The sequence below is a fragment of the Peromyscus leucopus genome, chromosome 1 (assembly GCF_004664715.2).
Source record: "Peromyscus leucopus breed LL Stock chromosome 1, UCI_PerLeu_2.1, whole genome shotgun sequence".
In the NCBI taxonomy this organism is placed as follows: Eukaryota; Metazoa; Chordata; class Mammalia; order Rodentia; family Cricetidae; genus Peromyscus; species Peromyscus leucopus.
The window spans coordinates 131639733-131651393 of record NC_051063.1 but is presented as its reverse complement, the minus strand read 5'-3'; the positions used below and the strand labels follow the sequence as shown (position 1 = coordinate 131651393).

The window sequence follows — 11661 nt, the reverse complement described above, 5'->3', positions numbered from 1 at the left end:
GTGGGTTTTTTCTTTCAGTTTGTTTATATGGTGTAATACACTGACAGATTTTCATTTGTAGAACCATCCTTGCATCCCTGGAATGAAACCTACTTGGTCATGGTGGATAATTTTTTTCATGTGTTCCTGAATTCAGTTAGCTAGTATTTTGTTGAGTAATTTTGCAACAATATTCATGAGGGAGATTGATCTGTAAATGTCTTTCTTTGTTGCATCTTTGTGTGGTTTGGGTATCAAGGTAACTGTAGCCACATAAAAATAGATTGGTAATGTTCCTTCTGTTTCTATTGTGTGGAACAATTTGAAGAGTATTGGTATTAGCTCTTCTTTGAAAATCTGATAGAATTCTGCACTGGTCCTGGGCTTTTTTTTCTTTTTTTTTTTTTTGGTTGGGAAACTTTTAATGACCATTTCTATTTCCTTGGGGGTTATTAGTTTATTTAAATCATTTATCTGGTCTTTATTCAACTTTGATATCTAGTATCTATCCAGAAAACCATCCATTTCTTTCAGATTTTCCAGTTTTGTCAAGTACAGGCTTTTGACATATGACCTAAGGGTTCTCTGGATTTCCTCATTGTCTGTTGTTATGTCTCCCTTTTCATTTCTGATTTTGTTATTTGGATTCTGCTTTTTGGTTAGTCTGGATAAAGGCTTGTCTATCTTGGTGATTTTCTCAAAGAACCAACTCTTTGTTTCATTCATTCTTTGTATTGTTCTCTTTGTTTCTATTTTATTGATTTAAGCCTTCAATTTGATTATTACCTGGGATCTGTTTCTCCTGGGTGAGTTTGCTTTTTCTTGTTCTAGGGTTTTCAGGTGTGCTGTTAAGTCACTAGTGTGAGATTTCTCCAACATCTTTATGTGAGCATTTAGTGCTATTAATATCCCTTTTAGTACTGCTTTCATGGTGTTCCATAAGTTTGGTATGTTGTCATTTTCATTGAATTCTAGGAAATCTTTAATTTCTTTTTTATTTCTTACTTGACCCATCGGTGATTCACTTGGCTATTATTGAGTTTCGATACTATTGTAGTCTTTCTGTAATTTTTGTTGTTGTTGAAATCTAAATTTAAGTTATGGTTAAGTTTAAGTTTAAGTTTATATCTGGCAGACCTGTCCATTGGTGAGAGTGGGGGGGGGTTTGAAGTCTCCCACTACTAGTGTATGGGGTTTGATGTGTGAATTGAGCTTTAGTAATGTTTCTTTTACATACGTGGGTGCCCTTTTATTGGGGACGTTAATATTCAGAATTGAGACTTTATCTTGTCAGATTTTCCCTGTGATAAATACGTAAATTTCTTCCTGATTTCTTCTAATCACTTTAGTTTGAAGTCTATTTTATTAGATATTAGGATAATTACACCAGCTTGCTTCATAAATCCATTTGATTGGAAATTTTCCCCCTCTTTTATTCTGAGGTAGTGTCTGCCTTTAAAGTTGAGGTGTGTTTCTTGTATGCAGGAGAAGGATGGATCTTGTCTTTATATCTGTTCTGTTACCCTATGTCTTTTTATAGGTGAATTGATACCATTGATATTAATGGATATTAATGACCAGTGATTTTAATTCCTGTTATTTTTTGGTGGTAATGTTGAATATTCTCCTTCTTTCTTATTTGTTGTTGTGGATCTCTCTATTGCCTCTGTTTTAATGGGTTGCCTAACTTCCTTAGATTTCTATTTTTCCTTCTACTGCTTTCTGGAGGGCTGGATTTGTGGAGAGATATTTTTTAAATCTGGTTTTATCATGCAATATTTTGTTTACTCCACCAATGTTGATTGTGAGTTTTACTGGGTATAATAGTTTGTTTTGGCATCCATGGTCCCTTAGTTTCTACATAATGTCTGTACCGGATCTTCTGTCTCTTCGAGTCTCCATTGACAAATCAGGTGTTATTCTTATAGGTCTGTCTTTATATGTTACTTGGCTTTTTTTCCTTTGCAGCTCTCAATATTTTTTCTTTATTCTGTATTTTCAGTGGTGTGACAAATATGTGGAAAGGGGACTTTTTTTTTTTGATCCTATCTATTTGGTGTTCTGTAACCTTCTTGTATCTTTATAGGCATGGCCTTCTTTAGGTTGGGAAAATATTCTTCTATAATTTGGTTGAATACATTTTCTATGCCTTTGAGTTGGTATTCTTCTCCTTCTTCTATCTCTATTAGTCTTAGGTTTGGTCTTTTCATGGTGCCCCAAATTTCCTGGGCATTTTGGGTCATGACTTTTTGGATTTAGTTTTTTTCTTTGACTGATGATTCTATTTCCTCTATTGTATCTTCACTGCCAGAGATCTGCTCTTCCATCTCTTGCATTCTGTTGGTTATGCTTGCATCTATAGTTTCTGTTTGTTTACTCAGATTTTCCACTTCCAGTATTCCCTCACTTTGTGTCTTCTTTATTGTCTCAATTTCAGTTTTGAAATCTTGAACTGATTCCCTCAAGGGTTTAATTGTTTCTCTTGGCTTTTAAAAAGAGATTTACTGATTTCTTCCCATTTATTGTTTGACCTTTCCTTGAATTCTTTAAGGGATTTTTCATTTCCTCTATAAAGATCTCTATCATCTTCTTAAGGTCATTTTTTAAGATTAATTTCTTCTGTGTTTGTATGTTCAGGTCTTGCTGATGTAGGTTCTGATGGAGCCTTATTGGTTTAATTTTGTTGACTGTATTTTTGCACTGATAGACTCTTTGTCCCAGGGAGCAGCTCTTAGTTCAATCTGGCTTGGGAGGCTCTGTCTCAGCAAACACTTGCTGTCTCCAATGGTTGGTGGAATTTGGGGGAGGTGGAGCTTGTAGGTTACAGGGTTTGATGGGGGGATGATTGTAGTCTGACCTGTCTGCAGGGGGCCTTCCTATTGGCTTGAGACTGGGACCTCAATGGGTGGTGTTGTGGAGCCACAGGGTTGTGGCCTGGGTGCCACCTAGACAAAGACTCACCTCTTAGTCCCATTGGGCACTTTCAAGCTCTGTCTCAAGGAACACTTGTAGTCTCAGAGGCTGTGTGGGATTTGGGGGAAGTGGGGCTTGTGGATTGCAGGGTATGATGGGGGATGGTGGTAGTCTAGCCTGTCTGCAGGAGGTCTGCCCGCCCAATGGCCTGAAACTGGGACTGCAATGTGTGGTGGTATGGGGGCACAGGGTAATGCCCCTGGGTGCAAAGCATAGGGGCTGGGTGTTGGGGTATGAGGATAAAGACTCACCTCTTATTCCAGTTGGGTGCTGGTGGGCTCTCCAGTTACACATTTTTATTGGACCTGAATTTTATGCTTTAGGATTGAAATGTTATGTTTTTTGAGAAAATAAGAGAAAGGACAGAAATAAATATACAAATCTGTAAGATGTGCTACATTGATTATTTAATCTACCAGTTTTCTCTGAATTCTTATACTTTAAACCACATTAACTTTCCCATATCTTTAAGAGAAGTATGTGCTAATGGTGACAGATAAGAAAGAAAGGGGAAAGGATATTGTAATAGAAAGTCTCCCTTGTGCATTCTTTCAATTGAAAAGCTTGTGCATTATCCACTTCAGATTTTGACTGTTTCTTATATACATGCTTATGTTGCATTGTAATATTATGTGCATTTCTGAGTGTTACATTTTTTATTTTAATAATTTCAGATGTATATTCTACTCAACACTTCTATACTCAATCAAAATTATTACTTTTTGTTATGTAGCGTTCCATATATGTGAAATAGGAACAGGGTGGGGCTCTACTATTAAAAACAAAACAGAAATAATAGATCATATTCTTGTAAATAGATACTGGGTAGAAATTGTCAAACACAGAAAATACTCTAAATTTATGTGACAAAAAAGACAAGCAGATATTCACTGTTGAATAAAAAAGGTAGACAAAATATTTCCACATGTACGAACAATTTTATCTAAAATAATTGTAGATTTATCTATTTTATCTTATGTATGTAATGGTTTTGCATGTATGTATATTAGTGCACCATATGTGGAACTAGTACCCATGTATGTGAAAGAGTGTATTGGATAACATTAATGGAGTTTGCTTACAATTGTTAGCCATGATTTGGATGCTGGGAATTAAACCGTGGTACTCCACAAAAACTCAAATTTTTAACTGCTGAGCCAAGGATTTTGAATGGTTTCATTTAGACTCCTGTTCAGTCATCCAGAAACAATTCATACAAAAATTGTGGAGGCCAAGTATATGGTCAATTTTAGAGAATGTTTCATGGGGTGATGAGAAGAATGTACATTCTTTTTCATTAGGGTGGAATATTCCTTAGATATCAATTAAGTCCATTTGAATCATAATATCAGTTAGGTCACTTATTTCTCTGTTAAATTTTGATCTGACAAATCTGTCCAGTGGTGAGAGTGGGATGTCGAAGTCTCCCACTATTAATGTGTGGGGTGTGATTTAAGCTTTAGGAATGTTCCTTTTACATATCTGGTTGCCCCAGTATTGGGGGCATAATTGTTCAGAATTGAAACTTCATCTTGGTGGATCTTTACTGTGATGAGTATGTAATGTCCTTCTCTATCTCTCTTGATTGATTTTAGTTTGAATTCTATTTTGTTAGATATTAGGATAGCTACACCAGCTTGCTTCTTAAGTCCATTTGATTGGACTTTTCTCAGCCTTTTACTCTGAGGTAGTGTCTGACACTGAAGTTTAAATATGTTTCTTGTATGCAGCAGAAAGATGGGTCCTGCTTTTGTATCCATTCTGTTATCCTGTATCTTTTTATAGGTGACTTAAGACCATTGATATTAAGGGATATTAATGACCAGTGATCATTATTTCCTGTTATCTATTGATGGTAGTGTGTGTGTATTTCTCTTCTTTGGGGTTTACTGCTGTGGGATTATCTGTTGCCTGTGTTTTCGTGGATGCATCTGACTTCCTTAGGTTGGAATTTTCCTCCTAGTGCTATCTGTAAGGCTAGATTTGTAGACAGGTATTGTTTAAATCTGATTTTGTCTTAGAGTGTAGATGTAACCAACCGTCTTATTAAAATAAGAAACACAGAACCAATGTAAAAGAGAACCCAAGAGGTCAGAGCTCAGAGCTAAAATCTTATCTCCTGCAGTGCTCCTACCTCCCCAAAATAGAGCTACTTCCTGTGTGTCTGTCTTTAAATAGTCTTTCTGTTCTGCCTTCTCATTGGTTGTAAACTCAAACACATGACTGCCTCATCACTGCCTGTAAGTACAGCCCTCCAGGTCTTAAAGGCATATGTCTCCCATGCTGGCTATATCCCTGAACACACAGAGATCTACCTAGCTCTTCTACCAAGTGATGGGATTAAAGGCGTGTGCCACCACTGCTGCCACCGCTGCTGCCACCACACTCTTGCTATGGCTCTAATAGCTCTGACCCCCGGGCAACTTTATTTATTAACATACAGTGAAAATCACATTTCAGTACAAATAAAATACCACCATATTAGAATGTCTTGTTCACTCCATATTTGGTGATTGAAAGTTTTGCTGTGTATATTATTTTAGGCTGGCATCCAAGTTCTCTTTGAGTCTGCATTACATCTTTCCAGGACCTTCTGGCTTTCAAAATCTCCATTGAGAAGTCTGGTGTTATTTTGATGGGTTTGTCTTTATAAGTCACTTGGCTTTTTCCTTAGTTGCTCTTAATATTCTTTCTTTATTCTGTATGTTCAGTGGTTTAATTATTATGTGATGAGAGGACATTTTTTGGGGTGTTCTCATCTGTTTGGTATTCTATAGACTTCTTGTATCTTCATAAGTATTTCCTTCTTTATTTGAGAAAGATTTATTCTATTAATTTGTTGAATATATATTCTTTGCCTTTGAGATAGTACTCTTCTCCTTGTTCTATCTTTATTATACTTAGGTTTGGCCTTTTCATGGTGTCCTAGATTTCCTGGACATTCTGTGTTATGCTTTTTTTGGCTTTGGTAATTTTTTATCTGATGAATCTATTTCATTTATTATATCCTCTACACCAGAGATTCTCTCTTCCATATCATGTATTCTATTGGTTATGTTATGTTTACATATGTGTTTCTGTTGATGTAACCAACCGTCTTATTAAATAAGAAACACAGAAACAATGTAAAAGAGAAAGCCAAGAGGTCAGAGCTCAGAGCTAAATCTCACCCTTTCTTCTGCTGTCCCAGCTTCGCGAAAAGAGACCTACTTCCTGTCGGTTAGTTTTTTTAAAGTATGTTGTTCTGCCTTCTCATTGGTTGTAAACCCAAACACATGACTGCCTCGTCACCGTCTGAATGTACAGCCCCCTAGGTCTTAAAGGTATATGTCTCCAATGCTGACTGTATCCCTGAACACACAGAGATCTTATGGGATTAAAGGCGTGTGCCACCACCGCCACACTCTTGCTATGGCTCTAATAGCTCTGACCCTGAACACACAGAGATCTTATGGGATTAAAGGCGTGTGCCACCACCGCCACACTCTTGCTATGGCTTTAATAGCTCTGACCCCAGACAACTTTATTTATTAACATACAATCAAAATAATATTTCAGAACAATTAGATTACCACCACATTTCCCCTTTTCTATTTTAATAAAAAGAAAAAAAGCAAAAGGTTATAACTAACAAAAGAAAAACTATATACAAAAGTACAATAACTATATACAATATATACAAGTAATAAATACCTAAACAGGTATTTGACAAATCAGAGAAAATAATTCCATTTTCTATCCTATTTTGGTAAATCCAAGATGTATCTAATGCATTTTCTATCCTAATTAATTTTCAACTATAACTAACTAATCTTCAACCATAACTAACTAATCTTCAACTCCCTCAGAGACCAAGAAGGGAATAATATTAGCTAACAAAAATAAAAACAGGAAGTGCATCCAAGCAACTTCCAAAAATTTTGTGAGTTGACAGAAACAGCCAGCTGCCTGGGCAGTCACCTGAGGTTTCTCCGCAGTGTTGGGGCATCATCTTCAGCCTATAGGCTCAGTGTATCTGACAGACTCATTTGGAAGTAGGATGTACACAAGGTCAACAGTTCAACCTCACATTGGGTGAGAGCAGTCCACGTACCAGAAACACCTGAATTCCACTAGTGTTCTGTCATGATTCAGGATTTTAAAATTCTGGAAATTGTTGAGAGTTTTTAAATTCAACTGTCCATTCTTCTTGGCTGTGTATATATGGCTTCATCTCAGCATCCCCTTCTTCTCCACATCCCTCTATTAAATGCCAGTCTACTTTTGAGAGGCATGAGCTTTCAGCTGCTGTTCCATTGTACAACAGAATCCATCGGCCCTCTGCCTGTTAAGCTGCTTTGAAGAAAAGGGCACCGTACCTTTTCCGGATGCGAAGGCCATTTCAGGGATCGGGCCGTATTGTCCTGGCCTCAGAAGATGCCTTTTTTTTTTTTTTTTTTTTTTTTTTTTACATTTAACCTAATTTTATTCATGCTTGCCTAGGGATGGGAAATAGATCATCCAATAAAAACATACAGTAAAAACGGGGGGGGGGGGGAGGCTTATCATGTACAATGTTTAAACTACAATAATGATGTACCTTAATTACTTCCATGCACACAAGTCTAACATTACAAGTTTTTAAAAAATAAACACAATTAAGACTTCTAGGAGCATTTTATAATAAATTCCTAATTTTTCTTTGTAGATAGATCAAGCACCTCCAAAATACAGATTCCTATACACAGTGAGTACTTTACTTAACGTACATGGACAGCCTCAGGGCAAGCTGACGTCATCAGCTTGGCAGGCAACAAACCATAGTGCCAAATGGAAAAAAGGGCAGTTGCAAATAAACTTAAAACTAAGTTAACTTTTATAATTAAATACAGAAAATATACTGATTCGCTAAAAATAAATAAGATGTGATGTATTTAACACTCACTATTAAGAATGAATACCAGGACATTTATAAACGGTGAACGGGTCTCAATAGTTTACTACGATAAACGCTGGCTGGATAGAAGTGCAGATGCCGTGGAGCACTATGGGTGGTTTATGTTTCGCCACATACTTTTGTTACCTTGAGGTAGATAACACATGTGTACCAAATTCGGCATTCGTTTTCAGTTGCTGCTGGTATCATGTGTCTTAAGAAATGTGTACAGTATGAAAAACTTGAAAATACTAATGAATGAAAAATGTTTCAGGAAAAAAATAGATCTTTTCATGCAATTATGTACAGTCTCACTGTGTAAGTTTCAAGGCAAGGTTTTGTTTCCCGTAAAGCAGGTCACTGGTCTATGAGAATGTCTGTTCACCCTAGCGCATCTCGTCTCCTCCTGCACTGCATTGTTTTGCTCTATTCTTTGTGTGTATGTGTGCAAATGACATGCCAGTTCAAATGAAAACTAACTCACATGTAGAAAAAGTCTGCATTTTACAAACCGAGAACTAAGAAAACTCCTTGCAAATTAATGACACCTTCTGATTCAAGTAAAAAATTGACTTAGAACATTAGTGATAAAAAAAGACAACACATCTCATGAAGAACAAAGAGAAATGTCTGCTGAGTGTTTAGTTCAGATGTTTCAGAATGCTGCTGTATGTCTTGTGAGGGATTTGAGGGGAAGATTTCATAGCGGAAGGTGTTAACGTGGCCTGGATGGACTTGAGTGGGGACCCCACTGGACTGTGGAACTGCGGAGTGCCTATGGACTCTAGCTGCTTGCTCAGGAGGATCTCCCCATTGCCGTTCAGAAGCCCTGCCTCGCGTCCTCTCTCCCCACGCTTCCCTTCCTCAACTGGCTCAGTTTCTAGCATTTCAGAATCTTCCTTCCTGCTAAAGAACTTGTCCAGATAGCTGGTGTACGTGTTCTCCTTCTCCACATGCTCGTCCTTCCTGACCTCACAACAGAACTGACTGATGAGGAAACACTCCTCCCCGCTGCCGCTCACCAACTGGCTGTCCCAGGAGGACTGGTACAAGGCTTCCAGCTGAGCCAGGTTCGCCATCCCCTTTTCCTGCTTCTCTTGGCTGACTGACTTGGAGATCAAGCTTTTCAATTCTAGCTGGGACACTGAGCTATTCAAGTCGTTTAACTTGTCAACAACGTCAGCAGGCTCCTGCTGGGAACTAAGCTGAATAGTTCCTGCTATGAAGGAATCAAAGTCAAAGCCCTGGCTCTTCTCTCTTTCCTTCTCCGCCAGTTGCTGGGATGCTTCCTCCAGCGCTATCTGTGCTTTGACCAATCCGTTCCTCTTACACTTTGACTTGCCTTTTTTATCGGATTTTTCTTTACTTTGCTCTTTCCAGTTGGAAAGATCTATAATAAGTTTGGGCTCATAGTAATGGTTAACTTCACTCTCCCTCCATACCAAGTTATCTAAATATGATGGTGACCTTGTTTTGTAGTTACAGGTGTGGCTACACTCCAGATCACAGTACTTGTTCTCGTGGTGATCTGGGTACTGCCAGCAAGGCTCAGCAGAGTAGCTAGTGTCAAAGGCGGGATCCTCCAGGTACTTCTCTCGGTCTCCATCCAAGTATTTTCGAGGATCAACTTGAACTTCTTCTTCCTCGGTGACATCAGACAGAGCTCTTGGGTCAAGCTGAACTTCATCGATATCAAAGTTGTTATGAATAGGCCAGTCATGCTCCGAGAACTGACAATCATGATACCTTTCCCAGTTATAAATGTGACTGTGTGTTTCATCCATAAGTAAAATATCATCAACTTCATCTTCTATGTGAAAAGGATGGCTTGAAATTGGCTCATCCGTTGGAAAAGAGTAGATGCTCATGTAAGGATGGGAAAGCGCTTCCTCTGCTGTTAGCCGATCCATGGGGCTGAATGTCAGAATCTCTTCCAGGAAATCCAGTGCTTCTCGACTAATTCCCGGAAGCAGCTGAGTTAGCGGTTTGTGTGGCTCAGTCATGTCATTTCTAATGTAAACTGGAATCACACTGAGAAGCTCCTGACGATCTTCCTCATGCACAACAGGAATAGATTCTAAGATGAGCTGCATCTGTTCAAGTTCATGTGCACCTGCAAAGAGGGTTTTACCAGTCAACATTTCAGCAAAGATACAGCCTGCAGCCCACATGTCAATGGCTTTAGTATAATTATTAGGAGAAAGTAAAAGTCGTGGAGATCTGTACCATTTGGTAACCAATCCTTCAGAAAGATGACCCTTATGGGAATAATGAGGATCCATGATCCGTGCCAAACCAAAGTCACCTATCTTCAGCACCAAGTCTTCAGTGTTAATGAAAAGATTAGCTGGCTTGAGATCTCTGTGCAGTACGTTTGCAGAATGGATATACTTGAGTCCACGTAGCAGCTGATACATGAAAAGCCTGGCATGCTCTTCCAGTAGAGGGCCCTGCTCCAGCACGTTCGCCAAGTCTGTCTCCATGTACTCCTGAACTATGTAGACGCTGTTCAGCTCCGTGAGAGAGCCCACATCATCTGTTAAGTGGCTTCCACTGGGACCAAGAATTTCAAACACTTTCACAATGTTATCATGGTCAAGTCTTCTAATAATTTTGATTTCACGGAGAGCATGTTTGACGCTCTGGGGATCGGTGAGGACAATTTTCTTGATGGCTACTCTTTTGTCACAGTCATTGTCTACAGCAGAAAAAACCAAGCCATTGCCTCCACAGCCCAATGGTTTTAAGTCCATGTATCTAGAGCCCAGATCAAAACCATGAATGTTCATGAGACTTTCAAATTTCTCTGCCATTCTGAAACCCTTACAATTGACTTTTCCTTTCAAATTGTTGAACTTGTGTAAACAAGGAAGACAACTGGCATCAAAAGGAAAGATCTCTCAAAAAGGGAGAAAAACAATTCTGTTTCCACAGCACGATGGTTTCTTGATGTTCATTGCAGACGCCAACCAGGCCCGCTGAGTTCCCCTCAGACTTAAAGCTCAAAAATCTCTATTCATACTGAGAATCAAAAAGATTGCAGTGCTCATAGTTCAAGGAAGGGCAGCAACTCTGCAGACATTTAAAGAAAACACTCAAGAAACTCAAACGGAATGAAATGACATACTATGCACTCAGATAGACTATGCTAACCGACTTAACATGGGACAAAACTGTGAATAAATATGCACCCGGCAGGCCTCCGTGGACATCCTCTCACAGTGCAGATACATTCAGTGTTGGACTGGTCCTGAGCAGCATCCTAAGGCGCTGAAAGCACTATTCCCTTTGCTTCCTCTCTTCCTTGTTATGTATTTCAACAGGAAGCCCTGGTGATGTTGGCTGACAGGTATCTTTTGTTAGTGATCAGGTGGCTCCAGCTCACCACAATCACAATCAAAGCTACCGTCCATCTTACTCTGATACAACGGGACTCCTCCGACTCATCGAGAGTGTGCGGGGCCCGCGGACAGCCCCCAAGGTCGGCTCAGGTCTCCGGCTGTGCTGGCGGCAGCGGCGGCGTCTCCGAGGCTCTTGCTTTGCCGCAGTCGCCGCCATGTCCAGAAGATGCCTTTTGATAAAGCCATAACCACACTTGTTTTGGCAAGAATCAGTAGTCCCTTGTTTCGTGTTCTGTCTGTCCATTTTGTCCTGTTGATTTGAGGATACTTTGTTGTCCAGTGGCTAACTTTTGCCACAAGGAAAGTTGACTCCATATGCAGTTTCTTCAATGCCCATATTTTCCCTGAAGTAGATTAGTACTGCCAGGAGCTGACATGTCTCAAAAAAGAAAA

General features: G+C 39.1%; 1 protein-coding gene across 1 annotated transcript; it reads right to left on the bottom strand.

Annotated features, from left to right (window-relative positions):
• Positions 1–7986: 7986 nt before the first annotated feature.
• Positions 7987–11396, bottom strand: LOC114687944 (mitogen-activated protein kinase 6-like). Its single transcript, XM_037198293.1, has one exon. It carries the CDS (start codon positions 10678–10680, stop codon positions 8509–8511), a length of 2172 nt encoding a protein of 723 aa, XP_037054188.1. The 5' UTR covers positions 10681–11396; the 3' UTR covers positions 7987–8508.
• Between the last annotated feature and the right edge of the window lie 265 nt (positions 11397–11661).